Raw genomic sequence first — 25,866 nt, 5'->3', positions numbered from 1 at the left:
ATCAAAGCAAAAGGTGGCTACTTTGAAGAACCTAGAATATGACATATTTTCAGTTTTTTCACACTTTTTTATGTATATAATTCCATGTGTGTTAATTCATAGTTTTGATGCCTTCAGTGTGACTCTACAATTTTCATAGTCATGAAAATAAAGAAAACTCTTTGAATGAGAAGGTGTGTCCAATCTTTTGGTCTGTACTGTATATGTTCCTATGTATGTAGTTTTATGTATTTTAAGAGCCCCCTGCAGTTAAGTGAGCCTAAAGTATCACTATCGTAATTTCAGTGTATATGTGCAGTTTTTGCCGCAATCCTTTTTCACCAAATTAACAAACTCGGAACATACAGTCATGGCCAAAAATATCGGCACCCATGGTAAATATGATCAAAGTAGGCTGTGAAAATTATTCTGCATTGTTAATCCTTTTGATCTTTTATTTTTTTTTTAAATCACAAAAATCGAACCTTTCATTGGATAATAAGAAGTTAAGGAAATATCATTATAAAATAAATGTTTTTCTCACACTCAGAACAAATGTTCTGGGAAAAAAGTGGAAGCCGTTAGTTTTATTTGTCAGTTTTGTAAATCAGTGTACCATCAAAATGATTTTGAAATTCATATTTTAAGGTAAAAATAAAACAAATACATAAACAAACCCACATACGTTGATTTAAAACGTGGGTGTTTATTCTCAAGAGCTGTTTTGGTGTGCACAATTTATAAATTGCTTCATACTGTGTGTATGTACAGTAATGACAAACAGCAATTGAGAGAAGATTCAGAAACTACACTTGTCTGAATGTTTATTAGCAGTAAAGATCCGCTTGCTCAGACACATTAAGATAACTGCCTCTGGCTACTTTGCACAATGAACTGTGTGATGAACTATAAATCGCTTTAAGCATCTGTCACGTGTATTTATGATTAATTTTCCACAGTTTGAATTGTACCTATTTTAGAGGATGCTTTCACATAGACACAAACACAGGCTTGGAGAGAATACGCAAAGGATGCTTACTTTGCGTGTAGAAGTATGACAATAACTTCTCTGTAAAGACATGTTTGAAAGTGTATATAATTTCTTGACATGATGGGTTTGAAAAAACCACCTCCCCTCTGTCCCAGTTCAGCTGGACCAAGACCCTCTGCAGTTTCTCCTCCACTTTTATAGCAGTCGGGGGTGATGCCATAGCCCTGTATTGCCCATCCCGTAGACAGATGGTCCAGAAGCCATTCTCTGGTCTGGCAGACACTTCCTGATCTCGCTTCACACGCTCACTGGCCAAGCCCAGGATCCAGTCCTCATTGTCACCAACCTCGATCTCCCAGCTGTGGCTTGCAGAGCTAAATGTAGCACAGCCCAGCACCTCTGCGCTGATGTGGAAACGCTCAGGGTTACTGGGGAGAACTTGGTTTGGGGTGCTATAGCGGAGAGTGGTCAGGTCGTCTGACAGCGTCAAGCAAGGGTGGGCTGTGTTTGGGTCCAGAATTATCGGACCTGATGAACAAAGACAGACATTGAAAACATATACAAAAAATGTTGTGAGATAGCATATAGCACATGCTGGTACTTGATAACTGAAACTTTAATCACTAGTCAGCCATTTTTACATCACATAACAAGTCCCATATTATTGCATTATTTCAGTTGTAAAATAAATGATTTGTGGGTATTTATACATACATTTGTGTAAGGTTACATTTGTACTGCCCTCAGAAAAACGTACAAAAGCGGTTAACCCCAGTTTCTCTCTAGTGTTGTTGACATTATCAAAACCACGATTTAGCTTTTTGTGAAACTGGATAATCATATACTACTACTAATACACTTCAATCAGAGTTTTATATGTAATTTACAGTTAACTAGTTTGGGATTAAATCATTTGAATAAACGTTGATATGACAAAAATCCAATTAATTACAGTACCTATACAAAAACAATAAATTAACCCTCTGAAATATTAAAGTTAAAATGTAGGCTATTCTTATCAATGTTCTTTCTGTACATAAAAAAGAGATACTTACTGTAAGGTGCAACTGCCTGCATCTTTTCCCAGACCTTGTACTTTAGATTCCCAAGATGCTTAGATTCGTTCAACAAAAATCCTGACATGCCTTCTGGGTCCTGAAAGGTAGTCCATGTTCTGCAAACATTTTTTGTTTTGTTTTATTTTATTTTGAGCACTGGTTTTGCTTTAGAATTACCATTTTGCCATGCCAACATTGAAGCAAAATATTTTATCACATAGAAGTATCAATTCTTAAAACTGAGCTGATGTCAGTTCAGTCATATATGTAATAAGTTGTAAACTGATTATAGTAGCTGATTATAGTATTATAGTGGAGCAAATATCATCCAAAAGGGAAAACTTAATGTGTGACACTGCGAACTACGTTTAGGTTGCGATCCACTAGATTAGAAGCAACAGAAAACAAAAAGAAATAAAAAGAAAGTCATAGGCGTACTTACCCATCTATGATAGCTTTGAAGTTCTGTAAAAGATGAACACAAATGACTGACTCAGTGAATTAATGAGAAGGTGTTATTGCAGCAGATGTCAATCTTCTCACCTGCAGCAATGTTAAATCTTCAGCGTTTATGGTTTGCTCCATCATCCTGACCATGTCTGTAAGAGACAATATCTTCCGAGCATTATCATCATCTCTGTTCTTCACTTCTGCAACCCTGCGCTCTTCCTCCTCCTTCATTGCTGATAACCTGCGCTCTTCCTCCTCGTAAAGAAACTGATGGAGCTTGAGAAACTCATCCTTCATTTGTCTCTCAACCCGCTTGGCCTGATTCTAAGATAAATAATTGATATTTAAGAAATCTACGGACTGACCTTTTGACAAAAGCAATAACTGATTAAATATAATACTAACCTTAATGTGCTCCAAAGAAATAGCTGAAGATTGTCTTGCTTTACTGAATATCTCCTGCTTAAATTGCAGAACCTTCATGGCAGCAGTCATTTTATCCTGCAAATAAAATATTGTTCAAGTAAAACCACAGATACATGTACATTCCTCAATGTGTGTAAAACAGTGCTTCAGGAAAGAGACTTTGCTTTGGGTATTGGCATCAGAAGTGTCTATCACACAATAAATATTGAATTAAACTAATAATGAATTAAATGAATAAAAAAGAAGCCAGGGTTATTATAGTTAACATGTACTGGAGCTAAAAATATGTTTTACTTTAAATAAAATAAACTGGCTGAAAATAATTATTATTTATTATTTTATGTTTCATTTTTCCAATTATTTTATATTATTATATAAATACCTATATACCTATACCTAATATATTATCGTTTGCATGCATTTTTAAGCATTGTGGTTGAAAAACAAGTTATTTTATGCTGCTAAAATGCAATGAGCTGTGAAAGAGAATTTTTTCTGTTTGAGACAGAAAAGTGTGCACACGTGAAGATCGCACTCATTAGAGTGTGGGAGTATTAAACAGAGTAAGTTTTGCCACTTTATAGGCCTTAAACGGTTAAATACACACTTGGATGTGTAAAAAAAATGCCCATCATTGCAAGTATCCTCATAAACGCTGTAATTTAGATCTTAGATCTGAAAGCAAACAGCTGTGAAAGAAAATGTATAACAGTATATTTCTATCAGGGCAGCTCTTAAAGTGACAGCAGTCTAATATTCCTGCTTTTAATAAGAAATATATTTAATTTACACAGTGAAGAATATGCAGTGTTTTTATACTTTATTACTTCATGCAATGTATGTAGCATTATATATCGTAACTGTGAAAAAGAAATAAAAAAAAATAAGAAAGAAAATTAGTTGAAAAAAAAAAGTTATTAAATCTAAAATTAAACTAATCTAACATATAAAAGAAAAACTATAATAGTATCTATTACAGTATTTTCTTCAGAAAAAGACCTATACCTTTCTTTTTTTTCCTGCACAAATTCCTCTCTCCAGCATTGCCCAAATCTAACTGTCCAAGTACACTCTAAAAGATTAATGTCACATTTTGGATGGAGTTGATCACATTTTCCCCAGTATACAATAGGACGCATATGCCACAATGAAAACTTGAAGGAGGGGAATGTAGAAGGTGTTGTTTGAAAGCCTGCCATGATCTATTTGGCTGAACACTGTGTTAATGTCAAAGCGAACTTGAGAAACAGCATTCTTGTGCCCTGCCGCTGTAAATCAGTGACAGAGAGCAACACAATGTAACACAGTTTGTCACGACAATGTGGCACTGTCAAACTCTACCTTACAGTCCAGAGCTGCCTCTTCCGTGGGAGAGCAATCGTGACCTTTGTGCATTTTTGAGGCTTGGCACACCACGCAGATGGGCTCCCGATCCACCAAACAGAAGAGTTTGAGCTTTTCTCCATGTCTCCAGCACAGGATGTTTGATCCAGATGTGCTGCTCTGGCCTCTTCCCAGCAGAAATGCTTCACACAGGTTTTTGAGGGCCCTGTTTGAAGCAGGGCTTTTCTTGGAGGCTCTTCTCCTGCAGACGGGGCAGCTACGAATGACCGCTCTCTCCCAGAAGCGCTCCAGACAGCTCCTGCAGAAACTGTGGCTGCACGGCAAAAGCACTGGATCCTGGAAGATCTCACAGCACACGGGACAGGAGAGGTCCTCTTCGGGAAGGTTTGCAGACATGTCCTCTCGCAGGTACTGGGGTTTTAAGAGAAGGGATTGTAGTCTGGGTTAGACATCGCTCCTGAAGCTGTTTTTGAGTTTACAGGTGTTTGTTCTCGCTCCGCTGGTTTCGTGGAGCTCAGTCTGTCTTGACATGCATCAGTAGAGAAGGAGGGGTCTAAGCACACTGAACTAGTAAAACTAGTCAAGTGTTTTGAATGATGTTGAAAGCCGATGGTAGTTGATCCTTATCATTTAGCGTGCTTCCGCAGTCTGATTTGAGTAGTAGGTGTGGTTTCTTCCCATACATCACATTAAATGCATTATTCATAGATAATGTGTATAAATATACATTGTGACATACACACGTACAAATCTCATTACTGTAATGCAAAACAATCATTCTAGCTGTTTACATTGTAATTTTGTAATCTTCACATATCATGGTAGTTTTGGTATTGCATGTTTAATTTATGTTAATTAAAATTATAACAGGAATTCTATTTAATGCCATAAAAGTACTGTAATGACAGCTAAATAAAATGCATTTAGTCTGGGCTAAAAGGCAAAAAATGTCCCACCCTGTTTATGTATTCATTTATTCTGTAAATTATGGTGACTTGAAGTTGAATATCTGTATCTGTTTTGTTGAATGTATGGCTATAAAATTGCAGAAATCTAAATATATATTAAAATCTGCTGTTGCACCGTTCCTTCACAATTTCATGTTTATCAATGTGGCTTTGTGTGTGTGAGTGTGTGTGCGTGTGTGTGTTCTGAGAAATTTACTAGAAATATTTTCACACCTTTTTTTCAGTATATTATACCAATAACTGGCCAAATATTTCAGATTTCAGCTATATGTTTATGATGATCTTGTGAATACTGAGCTACTTATAGGCATAATTTTAATTTGTTTGTTTGTTTGAAGATTTTATTAGTACTGTATATTGTAAATAAGCATATATATAGGAGATATATGTGGCCATACCATGTAACCATTAGAAAAAACTTGTAGGTTCCATTCTGTTCGAACCGGTGTCAGAAATCAGCAAGGGACAAAATGCCTGGAGTCTGGAATTAAACTTTTTTATTTCTCATATGACTAGTGTTGATAAGTACTTTTGAATGTATAATTTGTATTGGGTTTTAATGATTGTTTATTTATATCACATTAAAAAAAATCATACAAATGCAATGTCCTTAATTTAGGTCAAAAACACTATTTATCTAATACTATATATATATATATATATATATATATATATATATATATATATATATATAGTATTAGATAAATAGTTTTTTCTAATGGTTACATGGTATGGCCACATATATCTCCAAACTGACTTCTTATAATTTATTATCAAGCACATCGACCATAAATCTGTTAAAGTGTAATCTAAATTAGGATATATTAGGAGCTCAGGGCTAAAACATCATTTAAAAAATCACAGTATGGACCAGATATTGACTAATAATTTAGTATCAGTCACCAATCCATCTCTGTTGTGGTTATGGTCCTGCTCTAGTGAATCCAACTACAAACCCCATGGTAGTACCATAGTAGTTGATTACTGTAATGAGAAGCCATTCTCCATTGTCTTTGCAATATTTTTCAGACATAGCTTTATAGTCAGTGGTCCTTGAAGAGTGCAGCATCCTATCCGGTGTCTCCACGAGCTCAAGGTTCTCCTTCTCTCCTCCGGTCTTGGTTACCATGGCGATGACGTAATCTTGCACCACACGTTCAGCCCAGTGACGGAGTTCAGAGGCGGGCGTTAATCTCCGAGCCACAGAGACGCGCAGAAAAAACAGCAGCTCCTCCGTTAGCGTGCGCCACAAGACAGCCCTCGACTCCTGCATCCCCGCCATTGACCTTCCTGCAGCACCATGCGCGAGATTGTGCACCTGCAAGCTGGCCAGTGCGGCAACCAGATTGACAAAAAAAAACAAAAAAAAACACCCAAGAACGTTGCATTTGGAGAACGGATGGCTGAGATTTGAATTTGCATGCCATGTCCTCCGAGAATAATATCCGGCCCTTAAAATAATCTTCTAGAAGTGCATTGGAGTCCGGTTGGATTCCTTCTGCAGCTTTTGTCAGCTGCATGCACGATTCAAACTCGGATTTTTCTATTTTGGAGATGGAGACAGTCGGTGCATTGAGCGCAGAGATGTGCTTTCATTGGGCGTGGAAACGTCTCATCCCATGGACGATGGAGAATGAATGAATTAAAAGTACCTTTTTTCTCTCTATCTTTTTCTTGTGGTAATCATGCAATTATGGCACATTTATTGCAGTTAGACCTTATTTATACTTGCATGGTAATATATTTTTGATAGTTATGAGACTGAATCGTTGAAATTGGTTCCTCCTATGCCTATCTTCTGGAATGACCTAACGTTTAATTAGCACACGGGAATAAACTATTCAACTTTTCGTATTTAATATTTAGCAACTATATAAAAATGCATTACAAATGCAGGCTATATAATAGTTACGTATGCATCCGAGTTTAGACTACATTTGGTTAATCACTTAAAGAAAATAACATCACATTCCTCGCATTCATTGGAATCCGTAAAATGTGCATAGGCTAATCCTCAAGATTCTAAATATAAGTTAGAGAAACATTCTTTAAAACAAGTATAAAAAATAAACTGTGAATAATATAATCTAATTATTTTCGTTGCATTTTATTATTTGTTCAGCATTGTTGATTTTGATCCTACATGAAATTGTAACTACATATTTGACATTTAATTATTTGACATAATTATTTTATTTTTATTTTATTTCAAAACGATTTTATTTCAATCTTCGTTTTTTCTGTCTCCGTCTGCCCCACTCTCTCTCTGGCCTCCGCCCTTCTCTCTCTCTCTCTCTCTCTCTCTCTCTCTCTCTCTCTCTCTCCTCTCAGTTCTGGGAGGTGATCAGCGATGAGCACGGTATTGATCCAACCGGAACATATCATGGAGACAGCGACCTGCAGCTAGACAGGATCAGTGTTTACTACAATGAAGCCACAGGTATTTTTTTTTTTTTTTTTTTTAATATCATGAAGTTTGCATAAGCAATAATTGTCAGCAACTTCATGCAATATTGAAATAAATATAAAATTTGGTGGCAACATAAAAATATAGTGGAAAAGGTTTGAGGCAACATTGCATTTCTGGGATGTAAAAGCAGTGTTTTTATGGCTAAAAATCAAAATAAATAAATACAATCATTATTAGAAGAAAAACTAATAAATAAAATAAAAATGAGACAAGCTACCTTGGCAACTAACTAAAATAAGATTAACTAAATAAATAATAATAATAATAAATTAACTAAATATAGTAAATAAATTACTATAATTTAATCTGAATTTATAAAAATAAATAAGCTTATTCAAAAATCATTACTAGTATATTAAAAAAATATATACTAGTATACAAATAATTCTAAAATAACACTGAAAAAAGTGGAAATTAAGTTTTCAGATTTAAGTTTCTGTGACAATAATTTGTAATTATAATTATACTTATAATTACTATAATTATTTTATAGTCACTTATGAAAGGTAAGCATAATTGTCACATTGTAAATTCCTTTGAATCATCCTCAAATCATGTTGGATTGGATAACATGATAATTAGATCATCAGGGACTTCACACAGCTCGAGTGCTGCTATAATCACAGCAAAAAGAGGACACAAAAACCATTGATTAAAATTTCCAAAATTCATTGTCAAAAAATATGCTGCTTTGTATAGATTTTAGCTAAGCAAAATGTAAGCCAACATTGCGCTCTCAGATTTTTAAACATCATCGTATGTGCAGAGAAATTTGCATGCACACTGAAACAAATGTCTGGTTAGTATGACCTACTGTATCCATCTTTTTGTTTAGGTGGGAAGTATGTTCCCCGTGCCATCTTGGTGGATCTGGAGCCTGGCACAATGGATTCAGTTCGTTCTGGACCCTTTGGACAGATATTTAGACCTGACAACTTTGTGTTTGGTAAGCTAATCATTTCTCAATTTATTTATTTATTTTTTGTTATTTCCACCATGTGCTGCTACAGTATAATTTTTCACACTTCGTAGGTATGAATCCACACTGACAGCAATTAAATGTTGTCTTCTGTTGGGTGCTAGAAGGAGTTCAAATTTGACATGGTGAATGTCAAATGTAACTTTATCAAACCTTAGATATACAAAGATGGTGAACTCATATTATGAATGGAAGAAACTTCAACATACAATATGGCGCAATAAGTCCTGTTAATAAAGTCATCACCAGCTGCTGTTAGAAGCTCTGTTGGCGCGTTGGCTTTACCAACCTGAAAACTTTTTTTAATGCTGTTTACCAAATTAAATTAAATAGCATTTGTGGGCCAACATGTGCAAGATTTTGCTGCTTGTTTGAATTATGTTACGCAAATGCAATTTTGGCCAATTTTTGAGATTTCTGGATCTCAGGCATGAAGATGTACCAAATATGGCCACCACACTTTCTTTGAACGGGACTTTCAATGTAAAATTTTAATGATTGCAGGTCAGAGTGGTGCTGGAAACAACTGGGCCAAAGGTCACTACACAGAAGGAGCAGAGCTGGTGGACTCAGTACTAGATGTTGTTCGTAAGGAAGCAGAAAGCTGCGATTGCCTGCAAGGCTTCCAGCTCACCCACTCTCTCGGCGGAGGCACTGGCTCCGGCATGGGCACCCTCCTCATCAGCAAGATCCGTGAAGAGTATCCCGACCGCATCATGAACACCTTCAGCGTGGTACCCTCGCCCAAGGTGTCCGACACCGTGGTGGAGCCCTACAACGCCACGCTGTCCGTCCACCAGCTGGTTGAGAACACAGACGAGACCTACTGCATCGACAACGAGGCTCTCTACGACATCTGCTTTCGCACTCTCAAACTCACCACACCAACGTACGGTGACCTCAACCACCTTGTCTCGGCCACCATGAGCGGCGTCACCACCTGCCTCCGCTTCCCCGGCCAGCTCAACGCAGACCTTCGCAAACTGGCCGTCAACATGGTGCCCTTCCCACGCCTCCACTTCTTCATGCCCGGGTTCGCTCCCCTCACCAGCCGAGGCAGCCAGCAGTACCGCTCGCTCTCTGTGCCTGAGCTCACGCAGCAGATGTTTGACGCCAAGAACATGATGGCCGCCTGCGACCCCCGTCACGGCCGCTACCTGACCGTAGCCGCTGTCTTCCGCGGACGCATGTCCATGAAGGAGGTGGACGAGCAGATGCTGAACGTCCAGAACAAGAACAGCAGCTACTTCGTCGAGTGGATCCCCAACAACGTCAAGACTGCCGTGTGCGACATCCCACCCCGCGGGCTCAAAATGGCAGCCACCTTCATCGGCAACAGCACTGCCATCCAGGAGCTGTTCAAGAGAATCTCGGAGCAGTTCACAGCTATGTTCAGGCGCAAGGCTTTCCTGCATTGGTACACCGGCGAGGGCATGGATGAGATGGAGTTCACCGAGGCCGAGAGCAACATGAACGACCTGGTGTCCGAGTACCAGCAGTACCAAGACGCCACCGCCGAAGAGGGCGAGTTTGAAGAGGAGGGCGAGGAGGAGGTCGCGTAAATCGTGACCGCCTGGCAAAATAAGTGTCCCTACCACTCCATCCACCATATTTCATCCTCACCACAAACCATTGCTCTCCAGGACAATGAATAGGATTTCACATTCAGTATCCATCAAAGACAGTCGCCCCACCCCCTCCCCTCTCCAGTGACATTTTGAGGAATTGTGAACTTTTGGTTTGATTTTGTGTTTCTGAATGCACGCCATCAAATTCCCCTCACATTCAAGTGAAACGCAAGTGATTTTAACTGTGAAGCCTTTGGATTTGTGAATGATGTAACTGGTGTCAGTGTCAATCTGAATAAAGGCTACTGCCACTGTACATCAGAAATGCTGTTGTTTTTTAATGTCATAGAGGGTTTCATGAATGTTAACTGGTGGAAACAGGGTGGCTTAATTTATTTAAAATATAAGACAAAACTACCTAGAAAAATGAGCTAAAACAGCTGACAACCAAAATGTGAGCTGACATATTTCTGATTTTATTTTGTTCCCTCAACAACTGTCATTTTTATTTATGAACCATGGTTCTTGTGGTCTTGGAAAACTTGGATATATAAGGAAATATTTTTTTTTCTAGTAATGTGAAGCTCTAAAATATTTAATCGGGTGAAAATTACAAACAACTAGAAAAGTAATACTTTCATTATTCTTCAAAATTAATTATAACTGTTTATTTAATTATGTAATATATTGCCACTATAAGGCCACTTTTTGGGGCCTTTGAATATTGTCTTTGTCAGTATTTGGGGCCCTGAAGTATATTAATTTCCTGATATTATCACTTCAAATGCACAGTATGTCATTGTTGACATTGTATTTCGCCAAACCAAAGAAAAAAACCAAAGTAGCATAAAACAACTGCCTGAAAAACAAACTAGACTGCTAGAGAGCAGTGTTGCTGAAAACAATAAACTGAGCATGCTTTTCTTAGATGTAGACATCACAATAAGCTCTTGCGTTGTTCTTGGCAAGCAAATTTGTGAGACATCCTTAAGCAATGCGGTCATACGCTTCCTAAGAAAGATGCTCCTCCTCCTATTATTGTAGTGTCAGCAGTCAGGACATTTATGTAATGCCATAAAATTTCAAAGTAGCCAACACCTATCCAGCTACAAATTTTCAACAGATGTTTGTGGGTTGGGGTAAAGGCCTTATTTAACACCTTGTATTCCTACGCAGAAGTAAGCTATTTTCTGTGAATGTGCAAAACGTCTGATTCATTAGCTGCTGGTCAAATAACTGGAAGAAAAACAATAAACAGTAACAAACCAAGGTTGGTACAATTACGAAATAAAATAGTAACCACTGTAAAAATATGTTTTGAAAAAAAAAATGTATACCATAAAAATACATCCGATGAGGAAAATAGACCTACTCCATCAGAGAAACAAGTGCGCAGCCGTCTTAATTTTGTCTTTGAACATCTGTTTTTGTGGTAGCTCTGTATAGAGCGGTTCATTTATAAATGTGTATGACCTTTCATTCTGTGTAAATACGGAATAATAATTCTCTGGAATAACAGAAGACAAACCGCGTGTAGCTGTGATAAATTCCACAATATAGAGAGTATAATAGGGCATGTTGTGAAGACTAACCTTCTTTTGTAGCCTATTACAGACTGAATCTTCAGCGGAAGAATAACACTTAATTAATTAGCTTAATAAAATAATCTTTTAATGTAAATTTGTGTTGTTAATCATGGAACAACCATTTTATGAAAGCAAAGCACCTGAGGCCGTGCTGTGTTGTAAATATAGTAACTCCACTGAGCGTTGTGCCTATAGCAAAACCCATTAGCAGTGATTATATTCACAATATAGCATGGCAATTGCCTTTTAATCTTATATTTAAAAACATGATTTCGCAAATTCTAAAAATTTGAAAAGGCACTCCATTGAAACATAATGCATGAAATATTTGAGTGTAAACATCCATGCTATGATAAAAGAATCCAAAATGATTCCAAATAGAATCCATTGTTGCACTGATCAAATTTCTGGACAATTAATATTAGATTAAATAAAAAATAATAATAATAATAAAAAACCTTATATATATATAAATATTAGGAAACATTACTGAGTCAAATCTAGACAAATACAGCTATTGAAATGATTTGTGGTTTCAACAAACATAGTAGATATGAGTTTATGAACATCCTATATCATGAACAATTTGATTTGAATAAATATTTAAAGATGTAGTTTGCATAATCTAGTGCCAACAAACATATATAAAAAAATTGATGACTAATTTAAATGATAATAAAAAAAAAAAAAAGGTTTAAGGTTTCAAATGCAGCCAGCTTCCATTATTAAGTCAAACAGATAGCCACGCCCTCAGATTCACACCACTGGTTGAGCTGATGCTGTTAAAGGAATGGTTCACCCCAAAATTAGCATTTTTGTAATGATTTTGTCATCAAACAGTTGAAAGTTGCCATTAACCTAAATAGTAAACTGGTTATACCAACATTTTTTAAAATACCTTCTTCTCTGCTCAACAAAAGAAAGAAACTCATACACGTTTTGAACAACTTGAGGGTGAGTAAATGGTGACAGAATGGTATTTTTTTTGTGAACTATCCCTTTAAGTCTGGCCAATTTTGAATGCAAAACAGACTGTACTGTTTTGTGCCACTAGGGGTGCAGACATTACACACTTCACTATTAAAAATGGAAACCACAAACATCAGCATTGGTATGTGCAAAGCAACCATTAAAACAGGGGACAAAACATAAAATGAAGTATTCAGAGAAAAGCTACCAGTCTAAATTGGCATGAAATGATCTGTTCTGTGAAATATGTGGCTTTTTGGAGAGAGGATCTGTTCCTTCAAGTTTCTTCCAAGTAGTCAGACTCGCTTTACTTTTTCCAAAACATAGTTGTGCCTTATGCCCTCAGAAACGGTTCTTAGTTAATGTTTATCTGTTTAACCGTTTTGGAATTGAGTCACTATTATCACGTGCTGCTGGTTAGTCATAAACCAGTGTTAAATCAGTCTCTCCTCCTTGGGTAATTTCAGAGCGTCAGGCGTCTCCACACTACGTGCTCCTGACTGCTCCTCTGCGCTGGGTTGATACGTCCCTTCCGTCTGTCTCTTCTTCTTTACCACGCAGAACAGAAACACCAGAACAGCTGTCAAAATAGCCAGCAGTCCCACGACCACAGTTGGTACTACAATGGCCACAATATTAGGGCCCTGGACAAAGAAAAGTAGGGATGTTAATCAACTGGAGCAGTACAACAGAACCGCATAAAGAAACCAGATATTGTGATATGTTTTTATTCCAAGGCAATTCAGAATTGTAATTAAATTTCTTAGTTTGACCTGAGGTGGCAAACAAGATAATGCTGAATAATATTAATAACACCATGTACTTACTTTAGGGTTGACATTTGGTTTAGGGTTAGTTGCATGTAATAATGCGTAATTTACTGTTATTAAGGACACTGAAAAATGATAAGTGTCACCGCATGCAGTAAACATTTCAATTTGAGGATATAGAAAAATGGAATGAAATTAAAAGAAATTCATACTTTTCATTCCCCCAATTAATAATGTGTTCAGTTGTTTTTATTAAAAAAAAAGAAAATTTATCAATCAATTAACCATCACTACTGTTTTCATCACTGATAATATAAGAAATGTTACTTGTGCAGCAAAGCAGCATATTAGCATGATTTCTGAAGAATCATGTGACACTGAAAACTGGAGGAATGATGCTGAAAATTCACCGTTAACATCACAGGAATAGATTACATTTTAAATTATACCGCAACAGAAAACAAGTTATTTTAAATTGTAATAATATTTCACAAAAACACAGTTTTGCTGTATTTTGCAGTCTTGGTGAACATAAGAATTTCTTATTCTCAAATTTGGGAAACTTTGTTTCTTAAAGATCAAACGAAGACTATATTGGCCGATAGTCGATCAGATATTAAAAAGAGAAATAAACATCTTTTAATTTCTAGACAGAAGATGTGCTTCAGGCTTTTAAGGTGGAGATAAATACTTGACTTCACTTCAGGAGAAATTACTCACAGAGCTGGGAGCTGTAGTGCTATTGGGCATTGTGTTCATTTCCCCTGCAAAAAGAAAACATTACAATGAGATGACAGCTAATTGTACAAAATATGAATTAAGATCTACAGACACTAATATGATTTTGGTACTCGTCCTATGGCTCACAGATCTTGCATGGTTCTTTAAAGACAGTGTTGCAGCTCAAAGTAGCATGTTTTGGTTCTTTAATATTTTATTTGAGGTGTCGATATCATTTCAAGTCACATCACTGTGTTCCCTCGTATTTTCACACAAAAAGCTAAAAGCAATGAACAATAGTTCACACATATTAACTAAAGGATAATGACCTTTTAGAAAAATAATAAAAATCAACATATCTCCCCTTCCTGTTTCAATAAGCAATACAACAGTAAATAAAGCTGCACTTGTCAGGTAATTACATTGTCTTTAATCATTTTGACTGAGTGATATCATATTCACTGTATATGCATTGATGATTTTTCTGGTGACATAACATTTTGAATTGAGTTATTTTGCTATTATACAAGTTTGGCCTTTCTTGAGAGTATTATAATGGCATGTTGCTGAAAGTAGGTTTAATTCATTTTCATAATTTATTGTTTAAATAGTGTGTTTTTATGAATCTGTTCAAAACTGTTCAGGTTTAATCATTTGTTTTTATCATCAATTCTAAAAAAATTTAGGGACATTTGTATGCCATTTTTCACGTAGCAAATGTTTTGGACTCCAGTGGTAAGATCTACTCACATTTTTAAATAAATGACTTTATACATCGTTATAATTGGCTTTTTGTTTAATATTTAAAAAAGCAAAGTATCGGCTGGTCCCATACTTAGCCTCAGCTCTTTAAGGAACATCAAATCCCTCAAATAATCTCAAAATTTGGCAATTTAGCAGAATCTCGAGTTTGGACTTTGACAAACTAATGTGCATTTGAAGGTCAGAGATCAAAATAATGGTACAAACTGCTGACTTGATTAAAACAAATGTAACACTTGCAAACTCATGATAAATATAAATGTTTAAACGCTATGACAACACACACACACACACACACACACACACACACACACGTGGTATAGAGAGATTGAGAGAGAGGGAGGATACATACAAAAAAAAAGCAAATATTTTAATAATTTACAGGAGTAAATAATCGCTCAGGGGCAAAAGTGCAAAGATTACTTTAAAGAAGCAAAGAAACTTGCTGCAAGATGAGTCATGAAGCACACCTATTTTTTTTTAGCCCAACTCGTGTATGAATCTCACAAAACATGTTGTATCCCAAAAATTAGATGAAAAATACTAATAAATGATATTTCACACAAATAAGCCTATTTTATGGCCAAGCCTCAAATTCCAATTTTCTTTAAGTCAGCATCAAAGGCTGTACAGCAAACATCAAATTAATGTGTTTAAGTATACACTCACACTTTAGTTGGGGACCAACTCTCACTAACTAACTATTAACTACCACTTTTGCCTCAATAAACTCTTAATTCGCTGGTTATTAATAGTTAAAGTATTTTAGGTATGGTGACGGATTAAGGGATTTAGAATTTGGTTGTGCAGGATAAAGCATTAATATGCACTTTATAAGTACTAATAAACAGCCAATATGCTAGTAACATGCATGCTAATAAACAACTAGTGAGAAGTGGACCCTAAAGTAAAGCGTTACACATAGTATTTCACATTAAAGTACTGAGAAATGGACATTTTGTATTACATTAATGAGAAATTGTGGCTGAAATGTCATGAAAATAATGTCACAGTACAAAAACAATATAAGTAATTCCCCTAAAAATTGGTCTATTTTTCTAAGAAAAATTTTAATTTCTTACATATTTTTTGTGATTTTCAAGGTGAAATATGATCTGGGCAGGTTTTATGAGACTGGTGGTTTAAGATTACACACCTTTTGTACCATTTTATGATTTTACAACAATACCATAAACGTTTCTGCAGGAACCTCGACATGCTTGAGCTTGTCTGTTCAAGAAACAGTCCTGTACTAAGTACAAGTTAGAGGAGTGTTCCTCGTCTTTGTGTTCAGATTAATCTGACGCAACTCCACTGAGCTGTTTAAATGCAGTGAGCTACAACAGTGATTAACAGTCCGGATACTCTCAAAGTTCAGTTTCGGACATGACTACAGAGGTGGAGCGAGTGACTCACCCGGGGCCGAAACATTCCTGAGAAGCAGCAGCAGCAAAAAACTCCCTGCCAACCTCCCAACCTGCCGTATCATCTCCGGGATGGAGTCAGTCTGCACCCCTACCCTCAACCAGAAGGGGCTGGTGCTCCGGTGGAGCTGATGTGGTCAATAAATCATGTCCCAGATCAAAGAATTAAAGCAGTCCTATCTGTCTCTAGCGAGCTGCAAAGGAAGAGTAGGAATGTCTGTTATAGGATCTGAAGTTGCTTCGCTAAATTGATCGTTGGAATTGTTTAAAACAAACAAAATCAGTTATATTACTAAATTACAAGTGACCAGAGATGGACAGTGGTGAAGGATTTTTACTCTGATTTAAAATAAAAAATAAACCAAGTTCCAGTGTCTGTACTTCTGTACAGGTGTTTTTCTTCGGAAAACATTTACTCCACAACATTTCAAAGAATAATATTGTATTTTTCACTACACTTCATTTCATATTAAATATAATTTAATACTTAATTACATTAGAAATCTAGTACTTTCTAACTTTTACTCAAGCAAAATCATTCAAAGTTTTAAAAGAGTACCAAAAACGTATTACATTTTTAAAGTATTAAAGGTATAACGACAACCACTTTTATTTATGAAATGCAGTGCAGTAAATAGTACAACACTATGCTTTGGAATGTAGTGAAATAAAGGTTGTCAGAAGAAAAGAACAGATACTTTTTTAAATTTACTCGAGTAATGTCAAAAATCCTTCACTACTGTCCACCTCTGCCAGTGGGGAACCAGATCATTTAGCTTCCTAATCCTTTTTGATTATGTTCTCCTAAATTACATTTAGGATATAGCTACATATATCCAGATACACTGATTCATTCCATCGTAGGCCTTGGTGTTTATTCCTGTGCGTTTCAAAGGATTCTGTAAATTCTTTTCTAGTAAATATTTCTTCAAGATGTATTGGGTGTGTTTAATACACAACAGCTGACCCTGGCCATATGTAATAGAAAAAGGTATTTACTTTTCGTGTCTAAACCTGTAACCTCTATCCAGTCCACGACATGCACATTAAGGAAACATTCGTCCATATGAGGCACATAAACAGAAACAAACTCCTACAAAACAAATACCTGTATGTATCTTCATAATCCACGATGTTTCCTGAAGAATAGCCTATATGTAGACTGTATATCCCATGAACCTGACCGTAGCTCGCTTCCGCCTCACCTTACCGGTGAAATGAAGTAACTTACTTCAACCGAAACTATCGCGACACTCCGGCGTCCTGCTCATAATAATAATAATAATAATACACTGTCCTTCGAGACGTGCCCTGCTATCAATGGTGGTCTTGTGCGGTTTGGTATTTAGTGTTGGGTGAATCCTCGAGCTGGATTCTTCTTCTTCTTCCTAAATTCTCCTCGCTGATCACATGGTTCAGTGTCGCGTTACAACACCTGAGTCCAGCCACTACCTGCGGCGCGAGACATGCACCTGCGCAGCGTGGCGATGACTTCACTGACGCACACCAGCACTGGTTTAATCTAGTGTCATTGCGAATCAGAATATTTTACGCATGTCAAATGGTTTGAATGTGTATTTGACTAATTTTAGGTTTTAAATCGAAGGTTTTTTTTAGCTGTCATTAAAGTTTAAAGAGATTAAAATAATGCAAATGCAAATGGAAACATAAACAATTTAGGTCCCCATGAGTCTGTGTGTTTCAGGTTTGAGTCCCCACCAGGATATATAAATATGTACACACACACACACACACACACACACACACACACACACACACACACACACACACACACACACACACACAGACAGAAGGAGTGAGTTATTAATTCCATCAGTTTGTAATGCTCTGTTTGTGTTGCGACCTCCAGTGGTAGCGAATCAAGTTCTAATCTTTTTAGTTAAAATTCTTGACATACCAGTTCTGTTAATCCCTTTCCTCCTTTTAGGAAAATCATTAACCACTTCGTTACTGTTGATTCGTTGATGAGCCACACAGAAGGAAATTAGCACTAAACTTGCCCAATAGTCAGTAAAAAGTACGAAAACAACTATGAATATAATATAACATAATCTAATAATTAGAAAAGTACAACAATACATTTTATTTATTTACATACTCTACTTAAATATTGTAATCTCAAGCGACATAAAACATTTAAATAATCATACATTTAAACGTATTATTCATCTGTTATCTTGTTAATAAAATTATATTTTCACAAACTCTCCAAAAGTAATTTAATTAGCTTATTTGATACACAGACAATTACAAACTGTGCAGAGTGTCAATTATTTTTCTGGCGTCTTTCACAATTCACATTTAATTCACAATTCATAAAAAAACAAACAAAAAAAACCAATGTTGTTGGTTCATATGCGTCTGAAACACTCAGCAACTGATTTTTTTTTACCCAATAGGCTTTCTTACTATTATCCACCCAGTAAACAGTCATCTGTAATTCTATATGTTTAAAGCCATAATATAGACTACTACACAATCAACCGCTGAACTACACTGTAGCTCGGAAAGATGATGCAGCCAATCAAACTCAGAGGAGGGCTTGTCCATGTAACAGCTGTCACTGTCGTCCAATCAGCGTTCGCAGAATCCGGGCCCTCATGTTTACTGACCAATCAGCGCACAAACCAATCCGCTCTCCGTGATGCGCGCTGGAGCTGTCTGAACACTCTGGCGGGAGAGAACGCTGCTCGTCTCGTAGATTTGTATTGTCAGTTGAAGTGACGGGTTTCGTGAAATCATATGTGTTTTACGTTTGTACGTTACTTTAGGTCATATTTTGAATTCTTTCTCCTTTAATTTGGGAGGAGAGACAGCCTAGACTTCTCTATTCTCCTGCTTTAACAGTATAATCTATGGTATCGGAATAAAAGATCGCCAGTTAAGAAGTGAAACCAAACCTTCTAAGAGTTTTACTCGAAACGTCTGTTGAGTATTCGAACTTGTTCTCGGCTTATCGGTCTTGCGTTGTTTTGCGTTGTAAATTTCCGTGTTACTTCTGTAACGCTAGCGCTATGGCAAAAGTGCAAGTGCTAAATGTAGCTGTCCTGGACAACCCGAGTCCATTTGGAAACCCGTTTCAGTTCGAAGTAACGTTTGAGTGCATGGAGGATCTTCCCGAGGGTAAGTGTTAAAGTTGAATTTAGGTTTGGTGTATTTTCTCATTATTCGTTAGCTTGCTATCTAACGCGCTAGCTCCTCCAGATGACGTCAGAATGGCGGGTGATTGCAGCGTGCGAGGAATCTGAGCTGTAACTTATCCTTTGTGCTTCTCACTTCAAACCTGTTTTATACAGTGAATGGTTAAAACCAAGCAAATCGTCTCTCTTCATCAACATTTGTCGTTTTCTATTGTGGTGTGTACGTTATTTCTAAGAAAAAAAAATTCAAATAATTAACGGCTATCATACAATATTGATGATGGTATTACTATTAAAATCTCTCCAATGGGACCCTTGACCACAAAACAAGTCATAAGGGTCTTTTTTTTCAACTTGTATTTCTACATAATCTGAAAGTTGAACAAATAAGCTTTCTATTGATGTATGTTTGTAATGATAGCACAGTATTTGGCTGAGATACAACTATTTAAAAATCTGGAATCTGAGGATGCAAAAAAAAAATCGAAATATTGAGAAAATCACCTTTAAAGTTGTCCAAATAAAGTCATTAGCTATGCATATTACTAATAAAATATTTCAAGTTCTTATATATTTTATTTAGTAAATTTACTAAATATGATCTTTATTTAAAATACTAATGATTTTTGGCATAAAAAATAATTTTGACCAATACAATGTATTGTTTGCTATTGCTACAAATATAGCCATGCTACTTATGACTGGTTTTGTGCTCCAGGGTACATATTATTAAATGCATTCCTATAATGCCACTGTGCTACAGGGTTTGTCATATAGAACCGTTAATATTTCTGTAAAACTTGGTAAAGTTGATCTCTTTACACGTCAGATCACTTCGTTTAACTTGTGTGACCCCAGTACTAGAAAATGAAATGTAAAATGTTAAATCTGCACTTTTATTTCCAACAAAATCATACACTACTACCAGTCATGTAACCAAGGATGCATTTTTAAGTAAAAAAAAAAAAAGTAATATTGTAAAATATTATTAAAATTAAAATAAGTGTTTTCTATTCAAATATATTTTCAATTTTAATGTATTCCTGTGACCAAAGCTGAATTTTCAGCATCATTACTCGAGTCGTCAGAGTCACTCCTTCAGAAATCATTTTACTGAGCCGATTTGCTGCTCAAGAAACATTTATCATTATTGTGTTGAAAACAGTTTTGCTGCTTAATATATATTTTTGGAAATCAGAATATATTTTTTAAAGGATTCTTAATTTCTTTATTTAGATTTATTTTCTTTACAACTGGACTTAACACAACCTTGTGAATGGTACTGTATTTCGTTTTTCACAAATAAATTGTTGCAAAAAAAAAAATAGTTTTAAAATAAATGTCTTCTTCCAAAAACATTAAAAATCTTTCTTTTACTTTTGGCCTGTAGTGTATGCTATAGTTTTGTTTTTTATTGTTTTCTTAATGGTTGAAGGAAAGATTGTTGTAATTACACATTATGCGGGACTATTATTAGTCTGATCTTTTGCATAAACAGGTAATTGTTTTCTCTGTTATAGATCTTGAATGGAAGATTATTTATGTGGGCTCAGCAGAAAGTGAAGAGCATGATCAGACTCTTGACTCTGTCCTGGTTGGTCCAGTTCCTGCAGGCCGACATATGTTCGTGTTTCAGGTGAGATCACAACACACATTATCATCATCAACAGTAAAAATATATTCTAGTAAAATTCTACTTTCTAAATGACACAAATAAGGCATAAATGAGCTATTTTCAAAGTGTTGCATCTGCTTAAAGGGGTCAAATGATGCAATTTTAAGGTTTCCTTTCTCCTTTATTTTTTTTAAAAGTTTTCCTTTCTCTTTGGAGTGTTACAAGCTGTTTGTGCATAGATAAGATCCCTAAAGTTGCAAAGACTGATATCAAAATTGTCCGCCACAAATAGATTTTCCAAAAGGCTTTGACTTCGTTGAATAAACATGAGCACAGCACATTTTAGAAATCAAAAACCGGTGCAGGTGTTTTTATATCACTGTATTTCTGAAGGAAACCGACTGTCTTCAGAACATTTTAGATTATATTTTCATTTCACCCTAAATGCGCCTCCTGCTGGCAGAAAATGGATTTGCTTATAATTTATTTATTTTACATTTTTATTTTTTTTGAGCAGAGAGTGCCTGACAAATAAAGTGTAAGGCTGTGGCAAACAATACAAAGAGATATTCTTTATAAAAGTTTAGACTCGTCCATGCCCTCCTAAAATGCCTTGTTTAAACGCCCCCAAATGTCTATGTCATGATGTGGAAAGATTTGCATTACACCGCCCAAATGTTTACGCAAAGAAACTTTGATTTTGCTGTAGTATTGTTGCCACTGCCATCATGTTGTGAAGACACTGTGCATTTCGTTGTGAAAGCCAAACAACTTTTCTTTGGCCTTCCAAAAGAGGACACGACTAGAAATGAGTGGTCAGGTTATATTTACAACATTGTTCCAGAACAGTTCAACCCAAATATTTGTGTATGTGCAACGCATTTTATGAAGAACTGTTTCCTGATCCTGGGAGAGTAGACTACAGTGCCAGCTGTTTTGATTCTGAGTCTTTAAGTATGTTTTCATATTTAAAGAATTTGCCATTGATGATTTTTGAGCAGTGTAGAGTAGCACTTGTTTGTCGTTTCTCCGATCACAACATGGTTTTATGTTTACGCGGCGTGATACGCAACTCGTAAAAAGAAGTATAAGTCATAATGTGTCATAGAGTGTGAGCTGCTCCGTCTCTCACGCAGCCTCAGAGAGAGTCCCATAACAATGCTTTGCTGCCTGACACTGTGCCTGCCTATATTTGCAGCACAATCGGCCAATGCCAATAATAATAATAAAAATGCCAAAAGTCGGTCAACCTCTAGTCACACGCTTGAGGTATTCAGCCAATCACAAGGCACTGGATAGCTGTCCAATCAGAGCACACCTCGCTTTTAAGACTGAGCTTTATAAAAATTGATGCGCTTCAGAAAGGCAGGGCATATAAAACTGTACATTATGTGGAAAATAATGTGTTTTTTGAACCTTAAACCACATAAACATATTACATTATACAAAAAACACGAAATAAGGTTCTTTTTCAAGCAACGTCATATGACCCCTTTAATGTAACTTTTTTTTGCATTTCATTAGTACTTTTATAGCCACAATCCCATCACAGCTATAATTGAGATTTATTTATTAAGATTACATGTCACACAGCAACAGAATAAAGTTGTCAGTCCTGTATTTGAGTTATTCATACGGCTGCATTCACACATTTCGGTTATTTATGGGTGTGTCAACCGCACCTGTACATTTTCAGGACTCAAACCTCTTAAATATAATATAAGGACTAAAATCAAAGTGGTAGTTCACTCAAAATTGTAAATTAACTAATTTATGTGAACCATCCTAACTTTCTTCTATGACACAAAAGTTGATTTAGCTAGCAGAACATGAGTAAACATTTTTTTTTTTGTGTTGTGCATTTGAAATTACGTGAGTGTGGTTTATTGGTGAATGTTGTTCTATGTTAATTGTACACACAGAAAGCCAATTATTGCACTTCTCCTCCAGTTACACCCAGTTAGAGTCATGCGTGTGTTGTCATACTTTTCTTTCCCTCATTACTTTCTGTTATGGTATTTTTGTCTTTCATGCAACAGGCAGATGCTCCAAACCCTGCCCTAATACCTGAGAGTGATGCTGTGGGTGTCACTGTTGTTCTGATCACATGCACATACAGAGGACAGGAGTTCATACGCATTGGCTACTACGTTAACAATGAGTACACGGACACTGAGCTTCGTGAGAATCCGCCCCTCAAACCTGACTATGGACAGGTATGTCACCATGTTTCTTATGCTTTGGAGTTTTGCCGCTTTTCATCCGTCTGTGTTAAAGCTATAGGAAATATACATAACAAAAATGAAACCAAAAAATATAATCTCATTTTTCACTCACAAGTTTACTATAAATTGTTTGCCAAAAATGCAATTTAGAATAAGATAGTCCCTCCCCTTAAAGTCACCATGAAATCAAAATTGTAAAGGTAAAGGAATCTTGCAGTATTTATGGTAAATTATTTATCCATGAACATCCTTTTTTTTTCTCTCTCTCCAGCAACCGGTCACTCCACAGCTGACTCCACACTTGCACTCTGCGTTTAGCTTGCAACGGCCACTTTTCTATGATCCAATCAATCTCTGATAAATGGAAACGCAAATCTCACTTAATAAGCCATTTAGCTTGGATATGTTATAATAAGGAAAAAAAGACTGTTGACTTCAATAACACCTGTTTTAAACTATTAATAGCGAGTAGAAAATGAATGGCTGTTATGTAAACTAAAGGTCATTGGTTATTTTAAAAACAGATTCAATCCTGTATATCTGTATAAGTGTTCCTGTGGCTCAGTGGTAGAGCATTGCGTTAATAGGGCAAAAGGTTGTGGGTTCAATTCCCAGGGAACACACAGGTAAAAAAAATCTATAGCCTACATGCACTGTAAGTTGCTTTGGATAAAAAGTGTCTGTTAAATGTATAAATGTAAAGTAAATAAATCTGGCCCCAACTTGCGGTTTCATATGGTGTACGGCAATACAGGAACGAACACTGTACTCATAAAGCTTAAAGCTTTCAAATATTTCATTGGGCTTTAATAGTTTTATTAAGAAGTAATTTTTTTTATCTGAATAAAACGTGTCAAATATACAACTGAAGTTCATTTGAGTAGTGCGTAATATCACTCCTTAGTATCAATTCTAATAAAAATGGTGCATAAAAGGTGTGGACTATTACAAGGGTTACCTTAACTTAGTGCTTTGGGATTTAAATGAACAAAATAACATTTTGAAAAATAATAAACATATTTGTATAATAAAGTTACTTATAATATTATACTTATAATATTACTAAGTTATATTTCTTTGTTTAATTTATGTAATTTAATACTAATATACTACTACTAATAATAATAATTATTATTATTATTGTATTGAAATATTGAAAGTTGCATTGAACAACAGTGTTGTTTTGTTTTTGGTTTAATGTATGAAATGTAATAAAATAAAAACAATTACATAATTTTTATTATTTTATAGTTATGTTTATAGAAGCCTGCTTCTGCCAAAGAATAATAAAAAAATAATAATTATATTGTGTATATCTCTCATATCTGACTTATCGCAGAATTGCGTGCAAAACGTCGGATAAAATGTTGCAATTACATTTATTTTTTTTATTCTGTGGCAGAAACAGGCTTTTATTAACATTGAATGGTTTCTATAAAAACAGAAGTGTTAATGTGGCCTGAGACAACATGCTAAAATTGATTGTAAATAAACATTTGTGAAAGATATGTTTTACAACTTTTCACTAGGGGGGGTATTATTACCATCACTTTTTCCCATCCCTAATGAATTTGCATCCCTGTAAAATTAAAGTGTGTATTCAAAGCCCTTTTCATCTGCTTGCTTTCAGCTCCAGAGGAACATTCTGGCTTCCAACCCACGTGTAACCAGATTTCACATCAACTGGGAGGGATGTGCTGAGAAAATGGAGGATTCAGAGAACGTGGACCCTGCACCCAACGCCATGTTGCCCCCATCCTGCACTCCGGGAAAAGCACCTCCACTCGGCCTGGTGCCAGAGAACTCCATGGACTGTTTGTAGTGACGCAGGCTCCTGTGAATAATCCTCACATCTCAAGGCTCATCCGTGAGCTCAGGTCAATCTGGACACTGTGGAGGAGAGGCGGGATCTTTCAAACACATCAGAAATACAAATCAATCTAATTGTCTTACAGTCTTCACACCTATTCGAAACAAATCAGTGGTGAGCATGATTATGCCAAATCCTCTGGTATGCAATAAACATATTTGCTTTTTGGTTCGAAACATGAACTGAGAGCTGGTGAGTCATGAATCTAAGACACGATTCGGGTATTAGGATGTGCTGCATCTAATGCCGTCAGCCTTTTGATCCAAAACCGATCTTTCCTCAGACCGAAAGGGGATTGAAAATCAGCTCAACAGATAAGATGTCAAATGCATTATTCATTTAACATACGCCATAAGAAAAACTTGTGCAAAAGGTTGCAGCGGACAATATTTTAGTAGGTGGGACCGTATTATATTGTGTATAAGCCTTTTTTTTTTATATCCCAGTTCTCAATTAAATAAATGTTTTGTTACGTGATCATGGTCACTGAAGTCGTTTTACTTTGATTTGCGTTGTACACAGAGTGGATCC

General features: G+C 36.0%; 4 protein-coding genes across 6 annotated transcripts; 2 read left to right on the top strand and 2 right to left on the bottom strand.

The window, feature by feature from the left end:
• Positions 1–701: 701 nt before the first annotated feature.
• Positions 702–4,850, bottom strand: LOC132124502 (zinc-binding protein A33-like). The gene is made up of 6 exons (XM_059535589.1): positions 4,246–4,850; positions 2,884–2,979; positions 2,572–2,802; positions 2,471–2,493; positions 2,026–2,144; positions 702–1,498 (listed from the first exon to the last, which is right to left on the bottom strand). The coding sequence occupies exons 1-6, from the start codon at positions 4,642–4,644 to the stop codon at positions 969–971; spliced, it is 1,398 nt and encodes a 465-aa protein (XP_059391572.1). The 5' UTR covers positions 4,645–4,850; the 3' UTR covers positions 702–968.
• Positions 4,851–6,027: 1,177 nt separating this feature from the next.
• LOC132151831 (tubulin beta chain) lies at positions 6,028–10,545 on the top strand. 2 transcript variants are annotated; one of them, XM_059560252.1, is made up of 4 exons: positions 6,028–6,597; positions 7,548–7,656; positions 8,522–8,632; positions 9,170–10,545. In XM_059560252.1, exons 1-4 carry the CDS (start codon positions 6,517–6,519, stop codon positions 10,225–10,227), a joined length of 1,359 nt encoding a protein of 452 aa, XP_059416235.1. In that variant the 5' UTR covers positions 6,028–6,516; the 3' UTR covers positions 10,228–10,545. The 2 variants fall into 2 exon arrangements, with proteins under 2 accessions (XP_059416235.1, XP_059416226.1); XM_059560243.1 differs by lacking the exon at positions 6,028–6,597 and having other exon boundaries at positions 7,522–7,656.
• Positions 10,546–12,364: 1,819 nt separating this feature from the next.
• On the bottom strand, positions 12,365–17,960 carry LOC132151824 (protein crumbs homolog 3-like). 2 transcript variants are annotated; one of them, XM_059560226.1, is made up of 4 exons: positions 17,573–17,958; positions 16,457–16,658; positions 14,279–14,322; positions 12,365–13,432 (listed from the first exon to the last, which is right to left on the bottom strand). In XM_059560226.1, exons 2-4 carry the CDS (start codon positions 16,527–16,529, stop codon positions 13,223–13,225), a joined length of 327 nt encoding a protein of 108 aa, XP_059416209.1. In that variant the 5' UTR covers positions 16,530–16,658; positions 17,573–17,958; the 3' UTR covers positions 12,365–13,222. The 2 variants fall into 2 exon arrangements, 1 of the variants encoding a protein (XP_059416209.1); XR_009436445.1 differs by lacking the exon at positions 14,279–14,322 and having other exon boundaries at positions 13,316–13,432; positions 17,573–17,960.
• Positions 17,961–19,155: 1,195 nt separating this feature from the next.
• Positions 19,156–25,812, top strand: LOC132151817 (histone chaperone asf1b-A). The gene is made up of 4 exons (XM_059560212.1): positions 19,156–19,608; positions 21,146–21,261; positions 23,280–23,456; positions 25,096–25,812. Exons 1-4 carry the CDS (start codon positions 19,500–19,502, stop codon positions 25,285–25,287), a joined length of 594 nt encoding a protein of 197 aa, XP_059416195.1. The 5' UTR covers positions 19,156–19,499; the 3' UTR covers positions 25,288–25,812.
• The last annotated feature ends 54 nt before the right edge of the window (positions 25,813–25,866 follow it).

The sequence above is a fragment of the Carassius carassius genome, chromosome 1 (assembly GCF_963082965.1).
Source record: "Carassius carassius chromosome 1, fCarCar2.1, whole genome shotgun sequence".
NCBI lineage: Eukaryota > Metazoa > Chordata > Actinopteri > Cypriniformes > Cyprinidae > Carassius > Carassius carassius.
The sequence above is the reverse complement of the archived record's forward strand: the minus strand, read 5'-3'. Positions and strand labels throughout refer to the sequence as shown.

What these genes read in the sequence shown, in the direction of transcription:
- LOC132151817 (XM_059560212.1), top strand. Translation starts at nt 19,500, where the DNA reads ATGGCAAAAGTGCAAGTGCTAAATGTAGCTGTCCTGGACAACCCGAGT. An exon ending in CATGGAGGATCTTCCCGAGG is followed by an intron (nt 19,609 to 21,145) that starts GTAAGTGTTAAA and finishes TCTCTGTTATAG; the next exon opens with ATCTTGAATGGAAGATTATT. An exon ending in TCAAACCTGACTATGGACAG is followed by an intron (nt 23,457 to 25,095) that starts GTATGTCACCAT and finishes GCTTGCTTTCAG; the next exon opens with CTCCAGAGGAACATTCTGGC.
- LOC132124502 (XM_059535589.1), bottom strand. Translation starts at nt 4,644, where the DNA reads ATGTCTGCAAACCTTCCCGAAGAGGACCTCTCCTGTCCCGTGTGCTGT. An exon ending in TTTCTTTGGAGCACATTAAG is followed by an intron (nt 2,803 to 2,883) that starts GTTAGTATTATA and finishes TATTTATCTTAG; the next exon opens with AATCAGGCCAAGCGGGTTGA. An exon ending in AAGATTTAACATTGCTGCAG is followed by an intron (nt 2,494 to 2,571) that starts GTGAGAAGATTG and finishes CATCTTTTACAG; the next exon opens with AACTTCAAAGCTATCATAGA.
- LOC132151831 (XM_059560252.1), top strand. Translation starts at nt 6,517, where the DNA reads ATGCGCGAGATTGTGCACCTGCAAGCTGGCCAGTGCGGCAACCAGATT. An exon ending in AAAAAAAAACACCCAAGAAC is followed by an intron (nt 6,598 to 7,547) that starts GTTGCATTTGGA and finishes CTCTCCTCTCAG; the next exon opens with TTCTGGGAGGTGATCAGCGA. An exon ending in ACCTGACAACTTTGTGTTTG is followed by an intron (nt 8,633 to 9,169) that starts GTAAGCTAATCA and finishes TAATGATTGCAG; the next exon opens with GTCAGAGTGGTGCTGGAAAC.
- LOC132151824 (XM_059560226.1), bottom strand. Translation starts at nt 16,529, where the DNA reads ATGATACGGCAGGTTGGGAGGTTGGCAGGGAGTTTTTTGCTGCTGCTG. An exon ending in CAGGAATGTTTCGGCCCCGG is followed by an intron (nt 14,323 to 16,456) that starts GTGAGTCACTCG and finishes TTCTTTTTGCAG; the next exon opens with GGGAAATGAACACAATGCCC. An exon ending in GCACTACAGCTCCCAGCTCT is followed by an intron (nt 13,433 to 14,278) that starts GTGAGTAATTTC and finishes TTCTTTGTCCAG; the next exon opens with GGCCCTAATATTGTGGCCAT.